A 20,076-nucleotide genomic window follows, 5' to 3' on the forward strand; every position below is an offset into this window, starting at 1 on the left:
GAAGAGTCAAAACCAGGGAGCTGGCAGTATGAGAAAGACTTGGCCCAATGTTGCTCACTTTGAAGGTGGAGGAAGTGGTCATAAGCCAAAAAATGAAGGTGGTCTCTAGAAGCCAGAAAAGGCAAGTAACAGGTTCTCCCTTAGAACCTCCAGAATCAACCTGCTAACACTTTGCTTTGAACCCCGCGAGACCTACTGTGTACCTCTGACCTCTGTAACTATAAGATAATAAATGTGTGGTTTTAAGTCACCATGCAGTCCCTGGTGGTCCAGTAGCTAAGACTCCACGTTCCCAAGGCAGGGGGCCTGGGTTCAATCCCAGTCAGGGAGCTAAATCCCACATACAGCAACTAAAGATCCCGCATGCTACAACTAAGACCCAATGTAGCAAAATAAATAAATATTAAGTCACCATGCTTATGGTAACTTGTTACAGCATCCATAGGAAAATAACACACATGGTGAAATGAAAAAAAGCACTGAACTGATTCAGAGTCATTATGAACTAACTAATGACTTTTAAGTCATTACACCACTTAAAAGCCAAATTTCTTAACATCTCAGAGCTTCAGTATTCTCATTTATAAAAGGAGGAAATTATGTTCTCTGACTTTTGCAAAGTGTTACTCAAAGATATAGAGTATGTAAATATACTTTTATAAACTATAAAATATCTACAGATATGACAGCAAAATTACACAAGATCAATATGAACACGATAACATTCATGCTGTATCAAAATATATTCAATACATACACAACTAAGAGTTCTAGAAACAAAGCTTGATTAATATTTATTGGGGCTATTTATAATATGTGTTTTTCAAAGTTTCATGCCAAAAAAAATCAGCATTTAAACTTCTAAAATCTCTCTTCAGTGGTAAAACTTTAAATGGGAAGAACTAAGTCTTCTACTACAAACTTCTATATTCCATAAAGAACATACCACATAGCAATTTATAAAGATGCTATACATATAAATTAGAGAAATTAATATTTATAGAATTATGTCACTTGGAGTTATGGACATTTCTAAATCATCTTTAATAAAACAGAAGAGGGATGATGTGGATAAATACCATCCACAGAATTGTTAAGAATTAGTTATCACTTCTGGACTTCTCCCATCATACTGCCACAATAAATACTCTCTTTTTCTTACTCTTAATTACTCTTTAAAGGAGTTCAAGTGTTCCAAAAAATGGGAAAGAGACAGCCAAGGGCCTATATTATTTAAATCTCTATTAAATTAGACCCAATATATCTAAGATATTTAAAAATCACCAAAAAATCTTGCCATTAATAAAGACCCTTTCTTCTTCATTTATAGGAAGCAGTAGACATGTAAGTACCATTTTAATAATTTAAATTCATAACTGCACCATTAGAATTGACACAATCTAATTCATAAAAATTTAATCTTAGAAGTCAACAGCCTGGGAGTAAGTATTTGAAACATAAAAACAGCCAAAGACTAATGTGTAGAATATATAGTAAACTACAAATCAATATAAAATAGATGAACAACCCAACAGAAAAATGGGCAGTCACTGAGTAGGCAAGTCAAAAAAATATACATGGCTAGTAATAAACACATGAAAAAAATGCTCATTTTCACCAGCAATCAGGAAATGCAAATCAAAATTTTTCAAGTGAAATGGAAGAAAAAATAATAACATCTAACACCAGCAGAGGTATAGAAAATTTAGTACTGTCATACACTGGTACAGAATATATTACTAATGCCTTTGAGGGGAGTTTCAATATCTATTAATAATTTTCAACCAGAAAATTCTACTTCTGGGAATCTGTTGTATAATAAAGAACCTGTCTGGTCTTGTTCCTGGGTTCCTGACACAGAGCTTCTAAAACCCTTGGAATTTTCCCAGTGATGAGTGTTTTCATTATTCATTAGCCTCTTGGATGGCACCCGACTTTATGCTAATGAGATTATTCAGAATGGAGTTAAACATCAGAAAGACCAACCACTAGAGAAAAGGGATGGGGGCTTTGAGCCAGGCCAACCTCTGCAGAGGAGAAACACAGGTGGCCTAGGGACCCCCAAAGAGTGGCTGACATCTGAAGTGAGGGCAGTCTTCTCAGGTCAGTGCCCTAAAGCCTTTTGAGTCTGACACTAACTCCAGATGGTTGGTGTCATTATAGTATCTACCTGGGAAAAACCTGTACATATGTACATATTCATAAAGATGTTTATCCCAACACTGGAAAAGTATAAACATCCTGAATGCTTACAAATAGAAGAATGGTTAAATAAGCTACGGTAGGTGCATATTATGGAACAGTAAGTAGGGAGCAGTTAAAAAAAAAATTACATTTCCATGTCCTCCCACATACAAACCTCTTAAACACATTAAAGAGAAAAAAGCAGGTTTTACAAGTATATAGTATGACCACATATTGTTATACTTAACAATAACAGCCTCCCTTGCAAAATCACATACAAAACTGGTTTTCTCTGTACTTATAAGTGAATTTGTTAAAAAGTTAGGAAGTATACATATAAAAAATGATAACAGTGACAATTGGGGGGAGAATGAGATCACCAGAGGAGAACTGAAAGGGACTTACATTTCATCTGAACTATCTAACTTTCATAGAAATGGATTCATATTTCTTCTGCAATTAAAAAAGAGAACTTGCAGTTAATGGCTAAGACTCTGTACTCCCAATGCAGGGGGCCCGGGTTCGATCCCTGGTCAGGGAACTAGATCCCACATGCCGCAACTAAGAGTTAGCATGCCACACTAAGAGTTTGCATGCGGCAACCAAAGAACCCACATGCCACAACTAAAAAGATGCCACGTGCTGCAATTAAGACCTGGCGCAGCCAAATAAATATATTTTTTTTAAAAAAGGATGACTGCCTGAACATGTTTATCAGCCTCTGTTCAGTCCAAACATCCTAACTAAAATTATAAATGTATTTTTTAAGGGAATAAGCCTGTAAAAGGATGGAGTAAATAAATTAAAAAAAAAAAAAAAAAAAAGCAATGCCATCCATTAGACTATAGAAAGAAAATAAATGAGTGGTAACTTTCACTGCAGAACCAGGAAAGCAGCGTAGCAACCTGGTTTACACCAAGCACAAGAATTTGCAGGCAGGCAGAAGAGGACAAAAAAGAGAAAGATTCACTGCAAGTCCATGTAAGAAGCACTGAGAGCCCCCCAGTTGTCCTCCCTGACTTCAAACAACTAGGCAACTGTTCCTTCTCAACCTTAGCACTAGATGTTTGAAGAGGGAAGTTTCTGGACTTGGGGACAACAGGAATAGCTAAAGGCAGAGGTACCTACTGATACTGAATATGAAGATTAAATGAAAGTACCATACTGAGCATTAAGTCTCCCAACTTTCTTCTCAATCTGCTCCTAGAACACTGGTATAAAAAAGAATGTCCTCCAGGTAAGAAAAGAAAAACACCATTCTAGAAAATATGACCAGCCAAGGGCAAAGACAGTAATTTACTATTCCTAAGAAAATGGCCCAGATAGATGACCTTACCTGCAGAGAGCTTCCAATCAGCTTTTCAGTGACTTAAAGAATGAGTAACCACCAAAGATGATCAAACATTTGAAGAAAGAACCTAATGAAAGACTGAAGCTAAACCAAGGGAAAAGGCAAGTGAGAAGAAACTGACTGATCAAGAAGGAAAAAAAAAAGCATATGCACACACATGTACACAAAAACACACTTTAATATTCTTAGAAAAAGATATTGTACCCACAAAAAAAAATGGAATGTATGAAAAAATTCATTATAAAAAGAAAACTTTTGGAAAGTAAAAAAGATTACAGAAACAAAAATTCACTAAAAGGTTAGAAATAAAGTTGGGGAAAAACTTCCCCCAAAAAGAGACTGAAAGAGATTTCTTAAAAAAAAAGAGAGAGGAAAGATAAAGCAAAAGATCACTCTAGGGCTTCCCTGGTGGCGCAGCTGCCAATTCAGGAGACATGGGTTTGATCCCTGGTCCGGGAAGATCCCACATGCCACAGAGCAACTAAGCCCGTGCGCCACAACTACTGAGACTGTGCTCTAGAGCCCATGAGGCACAACTACTGAGCCCACATGCCACAATTACTGAAGCCCAGGCGCCTACAGCCTGTGCTCTGCAACAAGAGAAGCCACCGCAATGAGAAGTCCGCACACCTCAACAATGACCCAACACAGCCACATATAAATTAATTAATTAATTTTTTTTTTTTTTTAAAGGGGCTTCCCTGGTGGCGCAGTGGTTGGGAGTCCACCTGCCGATGCAACGGACACAGGTTCGTGCCCCGGTCCGAGAGGATCCCACGTGCCGCGGAGCGGCTAGGCCCATGAGCCATGGCCGCTGAGCCTGCGCATCCGGAGCCTGTGCTCTGCAACGGGAGAGGCCACAGCAGTGAGAGGCCCGTGTACTGCAAAAAAAAAAAAAAAAAAAAAAAAAAAAAAAAAAAAAGAGTAAGGGCAGAAATAAAATGTTTTCTTTCAGACACTGAAGTCTCAATGTCTTTTACTTTACACACATTCTTTCTCAGTAAGACACAGAAGAGTGTGTTCTACTAAAAACAGTGTAGTACATGAAGAAAGAAAAGACATGAGACCAAGGAACTAGGAGATTTAACCTGAGAGAAAAATGAAACTCCCATAATGATAATGAAGAGACCTCGCACAATAACTAATTCAGAATGGGGTTGGTCAGAAGGCCCCAGAAGAGATTTAACAAGAACATGAAATTCACAGAATACATAGCTTATGAACAAATGTAAATATACAACTGAGGGAGGGTTTGGCAACTACATGCGAAACTAAAAAAATTTTTAAAATTGTACAGGAAAAGAAAAGCAGCCAACTGTGAACAGGATGCTGAATTAGTAGAAGTTAATTACACTTTACAACCAAGATACAGAATAAGTAACATTTAAAATACAACCAATGCAGGTAGTTCATCTAACTTCTGATTCACATCTCCAAATAACCAAGGAAATTATCTACCCTACACACTTCTTATGAGACGCAAATGAGTTAGTGCTTGTGAAATCACTTTCCAAATCCATAAATTACTACATGAAAGTAATAGTATTAGTTCTATATTTAAAAAGACACTAAAAGTGGTCTATAATATTAAATATTCTTCATTTACGTTTTTCCTTAAGGAAACTAACAACATTCCTCTGAAGAACTCTTTAAGTGGTAAGATGGTGGAGTGAAACATGGGAGTTACTAAGGAACTGAGATTTCAAGGTGACCAGATGTACTTTTTGAAGACATGTTATAATAGACAGGAAATCTGAAAAATTCCAAATCAAGACCTTAGAGATCTCAGACCAGAGCGTGTCAAAACACCAGCAAAGCAGTATATTCCTTTATCAAATGCCATGTCAACCAGGTTGCCTGAGATGCAATATAAAAATGCTAAGTTTCTCAGATACTTCCCTGGAGAAGTAGTGTACACTTAACAAAAGGACTGACCTGCCTTAACTTCTCACCAACCATCTCCCCCAACCATCTCCAACCACCCACAAAACATATTCAGACTGATTAAGAATGTTTTGTAGCACAGTCAAATGGTTATGAAAAAAAGAGCTATTATTGGGGCTTCCCTGGTGGCGCAGTGGTTGAGAGTCCGCCTGCCAATGCAGGGGACACTGGTTCGTGCCACGATCCAGGAGGATCCCACATGCCACGGAGCAGCTAGGCCCGTGAGCCAGGGCCACTGAGCCTGCGCTCCACAACGGGAGAGGCCACAACAGTGAGAGGCCCATATACCGCAAAAAAAAAAAAAAAAAAAAAAAAAAAAAAAAAAAAAAAAAGAGCTATTATTAAGCACAGCATAATTTTATTTCTAAGATAACTTTATGATTGTCCCCATTTGTATAGCCCACATTATACCTATTTTCTTTGGCTCAAAAATTCAGTTTACATATACCTACTTTACACAAATAAAAACATAACACTTCTCTCTGGAGAAATGTTTTTATATATGATGTAAATAAACAATAATTTTGGTGATCATTAGCCCTGTTATCAAATATAAAATGTATCTGAAGAACACTGAATATTTACAAAGTTTTTACCATCTGACTAACACAGTAAATGCACTGTAAAACTTAATTCAAACGTTCAGGGGAGATTCGTGGAAACAGAGACATATAGAAAAACTAAAACTAAAATTTTGGACTTTTTTTGCAAAATCTGAGAAGTTGAGAAGAGTAAAGGACATGGTCTTCCTGAAGAGGGTGAGAATGAGAAGAGGGATATGAGTCTTGAATGTTTTCATTTTTGATGGAGATTCAAATGTTAGTTTAAAATAGTGATATAACATATCTTATACAGATTACTTTAAGCCTCACAATACCACAAAACAAGATTTTTATCCTGATTTTAGAGATGAAAAAACTAAGGTAAGGAGAGATTAAATAACTTAAGGTCACATAGTATGGATAGACTTAATCTAGGCAGCCTGACCTGAAAACCCAAACTCTTCCGCATAATAACAGAATAGTGCCTGCACATACAGAGACAGCATTCCATCTCCTTCACTTCGTTGACTGATTTATGGATAGGCACAGAACTCAAATCAGAGTCCTTCTGCTGGAGCTGGAGGGAAATATACCCTTCAGGTCACTCAGATAAAAGCGTGAGCCTTCAGGACATCAGCTTAAAGAAGGCCTAATAATCAATACAAGAGGATAAAACTAGGTAACAAGCAAAAGGAAACCAGGATGTGCGCACACACACAGAGAATTGCTCAATTTTAGCTCCACTGACCCTGGTTCCCGAACTTGTTTCTTTGATTCTGTGGGCTATTTTAGGATCCTTTCTAATAATTTGAGACAATATATTATTTTTCCATTTAATGCTACTTTGCCTTGTATATCTATCATGTGCAGTTGAAAAAGTCTTCAGATTCTCTGACTACAATGTAATATTCCTAGTTAATACTAGAGCTCTGCAGCATTGGTGATATAGTGGTGTGCACAGCTGCCTTCCTAGTTGACAACAGAAATAACAAAAGGGTAGCAAGAACAATAACAGTAAAAAATAAAAATAAAAATAAAAAACAGTAAATTTACCACCTAAAAATTTACCACAGCTATACTTTAAAATAACTCCTAGTTTAAAGAAAAAAATCTAAACGTAGTTAATAAAATTATTCCTCATTGATTTAAAATGAAAAAAGTATACTTAATGACAATGAAAATACTAAATGTCTAAAGCTGTGGGAATTATATGTACTGAAGAGTAATCACAGCCTTAAATGCTTTTATTATTTAAAAAAGAAAAAAAATTAATGAACTAAGAAGCTGGGAGAAAAAAAATTAACTACAAAATGAGAAAGAAACTAAAAGATAAAACAACTAATGAAATAAAAATCAATAATAAAAAAAGTAACATTTATTGTTCAAACCAAGACCTGGCTTTTTCAAACAAATTACATGTAACAACCCATTTTATATGTGTGTGTGTATGTGTGTGTGTGTGTGTGTGTGTGTATATATATATATATATATATACACACACACATATGTATGGTTTCTTTGTTCTTTTTCTCAGCTCACATGTATACAAATAGGATAAATTAATGAACTATCATGGACTAATCACAATTCAAACAAAAATTCGGAATTTATTTAATTCCTAATGCTCAGCATTTATTAAATTCAAATGATGCAATGTACTTACTCTTTTTTTTTGATATACTAAATTTCTTTATTGTAAAAAAAAAAAAAGAGAGAGAGAGAGAGAGGCAGCACACACCACACTGGATAAAATAACGATTCTGACAGCTATTACTCGAAATGCACCTACCAATATGCACTTGTTAAGTTCCGAAAACCTCATCTGAGTTCTCATGGGGAGAAAAAAAAAAGATATGGATAGTCCTAAAAATTATACCTTGCTTGAAGAAGTTGCCCCTTCTAAAGGGCAATTTCAGCAATAAAGATCAAATGCCTTGAACAAATGCATATCTTTGGTTCTAACGATTCCTTGTCTCTGATAAACTTCTAAAAACTGGAGAAATATAAAAATTTGCACGCCAGGATTTTGACAGCAATAGTATGTTTAATAGTACCACCAAACTGCAAACCAACTGCAGTTGACCACTGAACAACCCAAGTTTGAACTGTGGGAGTCAAATTATCCGTGGACTTTCCTCAATATAGTAAATACTGCAGGACAGCATCCGCTGTTGGTTGACCCCCCACACCTAACCATGGATGTGGAGGAATGGCGATTTCAGAGAGGGGTACAAATGAAAACGGACTGCCCAGAGCACCTGCACCCCTAACCCACACGTTGTTCAAGGGTTGGCTAATCCTTCACTCCTCTACAGCTAATCCAGTTGGTTCCATCTTCAAAGAACCGGATATCTAGAGTCTGGCAACTCTTCACCAATGCCAGTGCCACCACCCAGTCCAAGCCACTGTTATCTCTTGCCAAGAGTTTATGCGTCTTTGCTTGACTCTTGGTCTCTAGGGTCTACTCCCACACAGCAGCCAGAGCAATCCTTTAAGAACCTAAGTCAGGTTACCTCAATCTTCTCAAAAAAACTCTAACGCTTCCCCAGCTCTCTCTAAAATGAAACTCTAAAAACTAGGTCAATAGTTATGAGGCATTTCATGAGACTGCCCCACCCCACTCCTCTCATCTTCTACCACTCTCTGCACTCCAACTACACTGGTTTCAGAGCTGTCACCAGAACACATCAGGTACATTCATTACAATCACACCTTTGCGCCTTTCTAGTTACTGTTCTTCTGCCTGGGTTTGCTTTTCCCCTAGAGATCCTTCATGGCCTACTCCCTAAGTCTCTGCTTGAATGTCACCTTATCAGAGAGGTTATCCCTAAAGCCTTAATTAAAATAGAGACAAATCTCCACCCCACAATCTCCATCTACCTTTCCACTCCATTTTCGCCATGACATTCTACACCGTCTGATACACTATATATTTTACTTGTTTGTTTACTGTCTCCCCCAAGTAGAATATAAGGCTCATGAAAGCAGGGAGCTTTCTTCACTTCTATATCTTCAGGACAGTGCAAGGCAAAGTAGGTCTTCATTAAATATTTATTGAATGAATTCTGGAGTAGCAGGCAGTCATTAAAAATAATGCTATAAAAAAAAAAAAACATGGTAGAAGAAACTGATGGAGTAGAAAGAGCATTTTATCAAGGAATATGTAACCCATGGATCAAAGAAGAAATCACAAGGGAAATTAGAAAATATTTTTGACTGAATGTTAACAAAACACTTCAAAATTTGTGGCATTCAGCTAAAGCCAATTCTTGGAAGGAAATCTGTAACTTTAAAATCTTTTATTAGAACATCAGAAAGGTTTAAAATCAAAAGAATATACAAGAATGACTTTCAAATTTTCTATCTAAGACATATATATGGAAAAAACAGACATCAACATTTTATTCTGGTTATTTCTCGTGGTAATATTACAAATGATTTGCAATTGCTTATATGTGCCTTTCTGTATTTTCCACATTTTAGTTTTCTCTAATGAACACATATTATTTTAATAAAAAACATTTTAAACAACTTCTTTTCCTTGTGCTTTAATTGTAATCACTGGCCTCCTACTCTGCCTGTATCTTAAAATTCTTGCTTCCCGGGATTCCATGCTTGCTCCTCAATTTATATCCATCCCTCAGTATCTTAACCACTGTTCGGCTTCACTTATAATCTGCAAACTGACAATTTCTCAATTTTTTGTAATGTCCTAAATTAGAGACTTATACTTTCAATTGTTTAAAAGATGCTTCTAGATGGAAATCCTCAAAATTTAACAAGCCTAAAGGACTCATTATCCTTTCCTAAAACTTGTTGTCTTCTTCTTTATTTTTAATATTGGTTAATGACAACACTACACACCCCCGTTCTCAATTCTATCAGTTGTATCTCAGAAATCTCAATCAAATCCTCTTCCTCACCTATACCATGATTTCAATTTAGGCATCTTCCACCAATTATATTCTAACAAGAGTCCTAGCTTAGCTTCCTGCTACCACTCTCCCACTCCTAACAAGCAATTTAGTCATGATCAGGGCAATTGTATACAGCTTTGAAGGCTGCCATCATATAAACAATGACTGTAATGGTGCCCCTGGCCTGATCATGATACCACCCTGCTTTAAAAGTTGGTTAAGTAAAACAAACTTGTAGCACTGTAAAATCCTTCAACAACTGGTTCAAGGCTATTCTTCTAGCTTCACGTTCTCATCCATCATTCCTCCTTGCACCCTACAATCCAGACACACAACTTTTCAAGATTCCCTATCAAAGCCAAGGCTTTTGTGGATTCTTCTTTAGTCTGTACTGTCCTCCCTGCAGAAAACTTCTAAATCCTTCAAAACACAGTTCAAATGTTATCTTCCTCTGTGAGGTATTCTTAGACTGCCCTAGTATTGATACCTCAACGAAGTATTTTGTTAATAGTCCTCTTTATTATAGCACCTGTTACAAGTATATAATCATCTCAAATTCAACTGAGAGCTGAGCAAGAAGCCCCATGTTTGTACCCCTGACAACTACAATGCCCAGCCCCGAGGAGGGGCTCAATTCATGTTTACTAAAACAACTCTTAGCACCTACAATATTACAACTTCTTCAAAGTAAATAATGAGTTCAAAAGTATGGTTAGAACAATTGTATGTTTAGCTGGTCAACCTAAGTCTATAATCAGTGTGGCCACACGTGATCCCTGCCTCCTGATATTTACACCTTTCTGTCATTCCCTCCCCCTTGAGTATGAGCAGAACCTGTGGCTTGTTTATAACCAATGGAATGCAGCAAAGGCCACGGGCTGTGTGTGATTACATGTACATATTTACATAAGAGTGTAGCACCAGCCCATCTTGCTATTCTCTCCTTTGCTGGCTTCGAAGAAGCAAGTTGGCAAGAGCTTTACAACCATGATGAAATGAACTCTGCCAACAACCTGAGGGAGGGGAGCTTGAAAGCAGACCCTTCCCTGGCCCAGCCTCTAGGTAACAACCCAGTCCTGGCCAATACCTTGACTGCAGCCTTGCCGAGGACCCAAGCTAAGCTGCACCCAGACTCCTAACCCATAGAAACTGTGAGATCATAAAGATGTGTTGCTTTAGGCAGCTAAATTTGTAGTAATTTAATAAGCAGCATAGAAAACTATCTGCAACTGAATACTATCAAACCTAAGGTATTTCTGAACACTTTTTTCATACAAAGGGCATGTTTGCCCCAATTTCTAAACACTTAAATAAGCACAGAACAAATTTAATTCATTAATAACACCAGTCAAGTACATATATTCAAAATTTAAACATTTAGAAGGTACTGTGCTACAAAAAGCAGTTCCTATACTTCTTTTTTAACTCATTTGCTAAAATACTCGGTTGTACATATACCCAGTATATACAGTAAGTATAACATTAAGACAATTCTTACAAAAACAAGATAAATAATAAACTGAAAAAAACTGATATCTAATTAGTGGTATGGGCAACCAGAAAATAAATAAGAACCTACTTACTTGTTACCAGGCAAAGCAATCAAATTGGAGGCAGATGGACGACTTGCTGTAGATACTACCTGTTAGTAAAACAACGAAGCTCTTTCTGGCTACGCGGACAGCAAGGCATCAAAAGTACTTAGGTCAGGCAGCTCTCATATCAGATAATGCCCAGTGCAACACAAACCACCCCTCCCTCTGGCACACCTTCCACCTTGCAGTCAAGAAAACTCAAAATACTCTCAAAGCAAAGACTTCCATGGCAGAGTCCACACCTTAGCATAACAGAGCATATAACACAAGGTATCTCCCTAGACTGTTTAAAGATTATGTGAGATTACACGTGAGAAACGTTAACCACCAGAGTTCTTCTGGGCTGCTTTTATTTGGGGAGTGGGGGGGGTGACAGGATAGTGGTTAGAAGAGTCATTTTTCTTAAGAAGAAGCAGACATTTCTCTTCTACCACCCCATAAAAGCCTTCAACTGAATAAAAGAACATTCAGGAATAGAAAGCAGATTAATCACAATATCCCCAGTTCAAACATTTTGGCACTAGATACTGGTTAAGAAGTAGTGACTGAGTACAATTCAATACAGTTAATTAATGGAGATAATCTAACACCTTAAAACCCACATCCATCTTGAAGATTAAGAGAAATAAGTCTGCCAGAAGTACAAATTTTATTTAACATATTGTTTTAAGTGATAACCTAAACTCCTTCAATAAAAGGAAGCATGTTTCCTAAGTAACAGGAGGCACCTGAATTACAATCAGACAACTGAAATACTCAAGACACAACATGCCCAAAGAAACTCAAGCCAATCAATTAGGAGGAGGCCAAAAGCAGCCCAGTACCATCAATCAATTGTCTAGATTAATTCATTTTACCTTTTCACTTCCAAACTCATGGATGTAAGAGAAGCCCACATGGTTTCTCTAGAAATGAACTCCATTGACTGGTATACTTTTTTTTTTTTTTTTGCAGTACGCGGGCCTCTCACTGTTGTGGCCTCTCCTGTTGCAGAGCATAGGCTCCGGTCGCACAGGCTCAGCGGCCATGGCTCACGGGCCCAGCCGCTCCGCAGCATGAGGGATCTTCCCAGACCGGGGCACAAACCCGTGTCCCCTGCATCAAAAGGCGGACTCTCAACCACTGCACCACCAGGGAAGCCCGACTGGTATAATTTTATAGTCCAATTTACCTCTGCCATCCTTGCTGGATCATTAAACACTATTTTACCACCCATATAACTGATTTTATGAACATTAGCAACTTGATAGTGGAAAAAATGTAGACACACAATAGAGCCAAAAAAATCCTAAAATACCACCAAGTCTTTTCAATATTAGACTATTCCTTTAAAGACCTGTTTTAGAACAAACGTGATAAACAAGAAAAGACTCTTGTTCACTGTAACAGTATTAAACTCAGCACTCTGAAAATAACAAAAAGAAGAAAAACCTATTTGACCTAAAAACTCCTACATGTTTTATAATCATATTCTGATATACAATAATTCAGTTCTAAGAAGTTTTAAGAAAACTCTGTAAACTGAAATATGTGAATTAAGCACCTCTCTTCTGGTTCTCTAGAGGGAACTAAATAAGAGCAAATATAACCAAAATACATGTCCCAAAGAGAGAAAAACATAAACCAACAGAGAAAACCTCATTTAATTTGGTAATTCATTATGATGGAACTAGTAACAATTCGACTTGGCAGACTTCTAAATTTTTTTTTTAGAAAGTGGTATTGTTTAGTTTTTCCTTTCTATAAATTACATGACACCCTATAAAGGAAAGATAATTTTGAATCTTATGAGCACCATATTTCCCTATTAGGAGACAATAACAATACAAACATCAATTAAAATAAGTTTTATAAACTTACAGAAATAACTTGCCACTAATTTAGAAATATTCCTTTTCTCAATTTTCAGATGAAGTTACTTTATAATGCCCAAACATCTGTACAATTTGTAACTGAATAAACACATTAACACTATAATAGATACTAAAAAATTAACTCAACACGGAGCATAATAAAAGCCTAGGTTTTAAAATAATAAGATTCATCACCTGGTTCCCTAAATCTCAGGATGACAAACATGCTTCTATTAAGTTTCCCTAATGAGCCCATCCACTGAAATACAGGTAAAAATCTCATTAAAGCAAATGTGGCTAGAAAGATGCTTTTTCACCTAAGTGTATTCCATCTTCCTGTCTTAACTAGGATTTAAAGTACTGGCAATTTGATCTGTTCCCATCATTTAATAAGAACAAGTAATTTGTGATCCTCTTCCAAACTTTCTCAACTGGCATTCCTCATCTGAATTACCAAACACAAGAATGACTGTTTTCTTAAATTTCCTAAGAAAGATACATAACTAGAAACATTCTAAATGCACAGGAGAAAAAAGTTAATTAATTGCATACAATAGATGCCTTAAGACATTAGGGCTCCATTCTCCAGAGACTTGGTTAAGAAAGCCAGCCACAGTTCTCAGTGTCACTGTGCTTCCACTAGGCCCCAGTCATCCTAACCCCCCAAATACTAAAAGGACTAAGTGCACAAATCTAGGAATTTAGAAAAGAAAAAAGATAAACGCTTTACTTCTCCAACTTTCAGCAACTAGTTCTTCATTTACTCTTTTACTATGAATTAATAGCACAGGTGTCAACTATTTGCCCCTGCTCTTAATGGAACATATTTAAGAAAATAAACCCATACAAATATACTCTTCAGTAAAAGACATTATCAGCCCTATAAAAAAAACTGAATTAAGAAACTCCATCAGTATACCAAAGAAATAAAAACTACTAATTTAACAAATCTATTCCTCCCTCTTTAGCAAGCTTCTAAAACTGCTAAATGCAAATTTTAATCTTAAAAAGATAATTTTTTTAAAAACCAGGTTATTAGCCTTTATTCTTGCACTAAGCTACCATTCTCAAGAAACTGTCATTTTGTTATTCTTCGATGTGGTGACTACAGTATCTTCAGCTGTGTTAATTATGAATCACAAATCACAGTATGGTCAGCACTAGTTCTTTTTCTCAAAAAACAAAAGTTTTTTTAAGAGCCAGTCTTGGGAAAAGTCAATATTTTTAGTTACATGGCAGAAAACACTTTATAGCAAGTAATTAAAGTAAGGTGACTAGAGAGTTGTTCTATATTTTGAATACACAAACCAGTATTAAGAAGATGGAAAAAACTAGACATGTCATTCCCATTTTTAATTTATGCTAAGGGGAATGCTGATAGTACAGAACAGAGCAGATAAATTACGTTATTGAATATTCCACTTTACCAACCACCTACTCAAATTTCTCACGTTTATAAGCACATGAGTAAAAGGGGTACAGAAATGGAGATGATGGGGCTTTCACTATTCATCTGTGCTCAACTGTGAACGTAGGTAATATCATGATGCATAACGCAATGATACGGAAACGTTTATCTTCTATAGTCTGCATCTCTAACCAGAGTTAACTTCTACTTATTTTCATGAACCGGGAAGGGAGGGTGTCTTAATTCATTTATCATTAACCGTTTTGACAAAAAGTTCATAAGCATAAAACATAATTGAAGAGGTAGAATTTGTTTTCCTCAGATCAGGAGCACCCTTACCCCTCTGTTTCTACATAAACACATATCGTTTAACTACTAAAATTTCCATTTTTCAGTGTCTTTCCCTGAACTCTAGTGAACATGGCTTTTCAAAAGCACCTAGGGCTTTTACTGCATCTTGTAGACAGAGCTATAGTAATTAGTTTATCTCCTTAAGAAACTGTTTCCAATTTTTTAATGCTCTGTCCAAATTAAACAGGACTCACATTAACCATTATCTAAAGTAGCAAGTTTACTGGGGTTAAAAATATACTTTTCATTAACACATTCATCCAATTAATGTGTATGCAATAGGTGGGACTATTTACACAGACATAAGAATTACAGTTTTATATATTAACAGTCACTCCAAAGGCGATAACTCCCTTCTTCAAATACTCATCTGTTCATTTCAGACTCTGACTTTTGGCCTTTAAAAACTGCTCACCACTCGAGTCACCAGACAGAACTACATTTAGCAACGGGTCTTCTCCTGACTTCTGCTACTAAAACCCACAAGCACCAGGGCTGTCGAGTCGGTTTGTTTTTAAAACAATATTTGCTCCCTTCACCTCCGGGGGGCAAACAAGGTCTTTCTGGACTAAGGAGCCGCGAAGAGATGAGGGTGCACGCTGTGTTAAAAAAAACCAAACACAAGGGTCTCGCGGCAGCGGCGCTGCAGGGGTTAAGAGGCGATCGATCTCTCTCCCCCTGCTCCCCACTCAAGAAGGGTGACCCGGCCCGGCAACGCGGCGAACCCCCGGCGCCCAAGCTGAAGGAGAAAAGAAGGGTAAAAATAAGCGCAGCCGCGGCCCACGTGCCGCCCGCGGGAGCCAAGGAGGGAAGGGGCCATACCTCCAAACATGTGCGGCGAGAGGTGAGCTGGTAAGGAGCCGATCACCAGGCGTGGGCCGCCGGGACCCCCGCCCGCCGGCCGGTCCCTGCCGCCGCCGCCGCCGCCGCCGTCCTCGGGGCTGCTGTGAACCGAGTCCTGGGAGCCGTACGGGCCGCTGCTGCTGTTGGGGATGCTGAAAGTGGACTGCGCCGCGCGGGCCCCCGACGCCACGGTCCCCACGGCCCCGCCTAGGGAGCGGCTGCGCGGGGCCGCCGAGGCCGCCGCGGCGCCACCGGAGGCGCTGGGCTGGTGCGCGCCGGGCACCTGAGCCGGAAACCTCCCGGCGGCCGCGGCTCGCGCCCCGCCGCCCGCAGTCCCGTTGGCCCCTCCGCTGCTGCTGGAAGGTAAATCCGAGCCCGAGTACGCGCGGGTGCGGCCGTTAGCAGCGGCCGGGCCGCTCTGCTTGGCGCCCATGTCCGCCCTGTCCCGGGCCGGGCCCGCGCGCAGCGCCCGGAGCGACGGGGGCGGGGGGAGCGAGCGCGTGAGCGAGAGGGCAGGGTCGAGGCGCCGAGGCCGGCGTAGACAGAAGCCCGCACGTCCAGGGCCGCAGCCCGGCGCCCCGAGGGGCGGTCTGCGCCCGGCGCGCTGTTCTCGGGGTTGGCGGGCGAGACCTGCTGCCTGACAGGGGGCGCGGGAGACGAGGAGAGGCGGAGGGAAAGGAGGTCCCGGCTCCAGTGGGCGCCGCTCGCTGGCTCCGGCGGGAGGAGCGGCTCAGGTGGCTGCGCGGCTGCCGCTGCTTTCGGTTCTGTTGCGCCGCGACGGGCCGCTGCCGCTCTCTGCCGCCGCCGCGCTCTGCGCCGGGAGCCTCGGCACCGCCTCCTCCCGGGCGGCCGCCGCTACCGCCGCCATCCTCCTGCTCCCACGGCGGCTCGCGGGTGAGTGGGAGGCACCCGCCCAGACTCAGCGGAGGCCACCTTCCCTCCTCCCCCAGCCACCCAGCTGTTATTAACGGAGGAGGAAAAACGGGTGGCACGTGAGGGGAGGACGCACGAAGGGAGGAAGGGGCGGCGCGTGCTTCCCTGCAACCGTCACCGCGCTCCCCCGGTGAAGGAGGGGCGGGGGTGGTGGGGAGGTGGGCCACGAAGGTAGGGGTGCCCAAGTGGGGAGGAGGTTCTGCAGCCCTCTCACCGGAAGGCGGAGAAGCTGCGCTGCTCCGGGATGCGCCAGGGCCCGAGTGTTTGGGTCGCTCGCGGTGACCCCGCCCCCTGGCGCCGCCCAGCGGATTGGCTCCCGCCAGCCTGGCCCCGCCTCCCCCAGCCGCGGCCTTCCCGCTTCGGCCTTGTCTCGCCTAGGTGCCTTGGTGTGGTAGGCGCTGCCACCCGCGGAATCGGTGATGGACAGGTCGCTGGCCCCGCCCTCTCGCTCAGGGCGCGCGCCCCCTCTCCAGTGCAAGGCCTACGCCGATTGGAGGGACCGAACCCCTCCGAGCGCCAACCAGAAGGCGACCCCTCCTGCCGCACATGGCCCTCGGACGCCGAACCTGACAGTGGATCTACTTCACCTTTTTCCAGCTGGGGCTTGGGGATGCCTCGGTCCTGTGTCCCGAGTCCTTTAGTTTGGGTGGGTGTCAACTTCCTCCTTGGTGTTACTCCGAGGGTGTCTTTTAAATAAAACAGAAGCTCACCAATGCTGATGATAAAAGACTGAAAACAAAAGAAAGAACCGAGGAGGCAGAAGCCAACTTGATCTGAATTAGATCTATCCCATTTAAACACTCTTGAGTGTGGAGAAAGCACAGAGTTGATAGAACTAAGGTTAATCCAGCCCGATCTTCAGTTGTAGGGCAAAAACTGTGGCGCAGAGAAAGCACCCGATTCAGGAGACCTGGGGTCTAGGTCTGGGACCAAAACTAAGTTACGTGTAATAAGCAATTTTACCTTTTTGAACTTTAGTTCCCTTACCTGGGATCTTGGTATCAAATCTCGAGGGTACCTGCTGCTTTAAAATCCTGTAATTTCTCTAAATTTTCAATAAAATTCTCACTCCATGCGTAACTGTAATGTTGTGTCTTGGTAGCAAAGCATGGTCTGGATACCCAGTGGACAGCCTGCTCTGACCCTCCCATTTTTAAAATGCCTCACAGTGTCCTCTATATGAAAATAATTGCAACTGGTGTTTTTTGTACAAAATGCAGACGTAAATACTTTGTCGTTTTTCCATATTTGTAATGAGTCATTTATGTAATCATTTTTATCAAGCTTTGTAATGATTTTTATCGCCCTTTGAGGTATGAGAATCAAGTTTTTAAACATAAGTGAAGGATATATGTATAGATATTGATGTATTGTGTGTGTGTGTATACGTATGCACGCACACACACACACACACACACACACACACAAAGCTACTCAATTCAAATCTAACATTCTTTCATCTTGAGTATGAGCTTACTGAAACCATCGTTTACTTGGTAAGCAAAGAAAAGTTTGAAACGCCAAAGTTACCAGAATCACAAGCTCTCATTTAAGAAGGCATCTAGTGATTTGATCCGATTTAACTTTTATTGAATGAGACCTTGGGTACAGAACTGTGGTTCAGCAGGAATTTGTTACCAATATGGCAAGAACTTACTGTTAATAGAGAAAAGTAATAAACTATGATTTTTAAAAAGGAGTAAAAGACTTTTTGCAAGTCTCTGAGGAGCTAACAACTGATAAAGAGTTTCATACTCATCATTATATACTTTATCATGTATAAAATTTTATACATCATTTATACATTATGCATTTTAAAAGTTTAGGTAACTATAATATGGAACAAACCCCATTTATTAGTTAAAACTATTCAATGGTAAGATTTAACTCTGTGACTCTTACTGATATCCAGATTTAGTTTTACTTTGCTTCATCACATCCAAACCTATATTTTTAAGTGATTTTTACCCAGACATTAATTACACCTGAAAAGCACTCAACATTTATTCATTTATTCCTACCTAGGAAAAAAATCCCCTTATAGTGCCAGGTTTCCAGCATTCACACCACTCACAACAGTTGGAATTTTACATTTGTTTGATTATTGATGTCCATTCCTCACAAGACTGTAAGTTCCATGAGGGCATAGAAAGTGTGGTTTTTTTGGCTCACCGTTGCAGTGCTTGGCACGCAGCAACCTCTAGGTAAGTATTTGTTGAATAAATGAGTAGTGAGAGGGCCATTTACAGGCTGAGCATTGGATACAGAGGATAAAAATTGGAGTTGTAATGATCATTCATTCAGCTCATAAATATGTGTTTTGTGTTACTCAGTGCCAGGGATGGCATCTTAGTCAGGGCAGGCTAAGCCATGCAGTGGAAACAAGCCCCTCAACCTCAGGGTCTTGATGGAATGAAAGCACGTTACAAGTTCACTTGGTACACCCTCTCATCTCCCTCCGAGCAGTTCCCCACTTAAGTGGCAATCCTGGGTGTCTCTACTCCAAGGGGTGACTCAGGGACCCAGGCTCTTATCTAGTGCTAAGCAGGCCCCTGGGCCCCTCACAGAGTCCGTCACTCGATCCTGTGCACCTGGCTGCCAAAGAAAAAGGGCAGATATTGGAAGATGTCTTGGCCAAGCCTGGAAGGGTTTGCCTCCCTCTCCCCACTATCCATGTTGGCAGAAATCGGTCACATAGGCTAACCTACCTGCACAGGGGTCAGAAAATGCGGTTTTGTGTGTGTGCCCAGGAAGAGAAGGAAAAAATTTTGGCAAGCACATAGCAAGCATGTCTTTGCCACACACACAAACAATTGTCTGGCTATCAAATATCTAAGCTAAATATGAAATCTTAGTAAAACATTTTACAATAAACAAAATTACATGAAAAATTGCAAGTGTCAGCTCCTATTATTAAGCCACCAGAATGTCGTAAAGAAAAATTTTTTGTGTCTGTGTGGATCAGCTAAATTCCTTCTGCTTTAGATTGTGTATCTAGAAACACCATCTAGCACAACTGATTAGTTTCAAAATAGAACATCATGTTAAAATGTGGTTATCCAAAGAAAATAAAAACACTAATTCAAAAAGATTTAAAAAAAAAATGTGGTCATCATCTTGATTAAATTCCCTCTTCCGGGCTTCCCTGGTGGCGC

The 20,076-nt window shown here is 40.2% G+C and overlaps 1 protein-coding gene and 1 long non-coding RNA gene across 2 annotated transcripts in view; one reads left to right on the forward strand and one right to left on the reverse strand.

Annotated features, from left to right (window-relative positions):
* Window positions 1-16,423, reverse strand: part of ZNRF2 (zinc and ring finger 2) — a 101,935-nt gene extending 85,512 nt beyond the window's left edge. Inside the window, exon 1 of the mRNA XM_059074360.2 lies at window positions 15,968-16,423. Coding sequence (XP_058930343.1) covers window positions 15,968-16,421 — 454 coding nt within the window. The 5' untranslated portion in view covers window positions 16,422-16,423. The remainder of the gene's footprint in view (window positions 1-15,967) is intronic.
* On the forward strand, window positions 16,264-18,001 carry LOC136794846 (uncharacterized). The gene is made up of 2 exons (XR_010842188.1): window positions 16,264-16,351; window positions 17,300-18,001. It is a non-coding gene; the product is annotated as an uncharacterized lncRNA (long non-coding RNA).
* The last annotated feature ends 2,075 nt before the right edge of the window (window positions 18,002-20,076 follow it).

This window comes from Kogia breviceps, chromosome 9 (genome assembly GCF_026419965.1).
Source record: "Kogia breviceps isolate mKogBre1 chromosome 9, mKogBre1 haplotype 1, whole genome shotgun sequence".
Taxonomy (NCBI): domain Eukaryota; kingdom Metazoa; phylum Chordata; class Mammalia; order Artiodactyla; family Physeteridae; genus Kogia; species Kogia breviceps.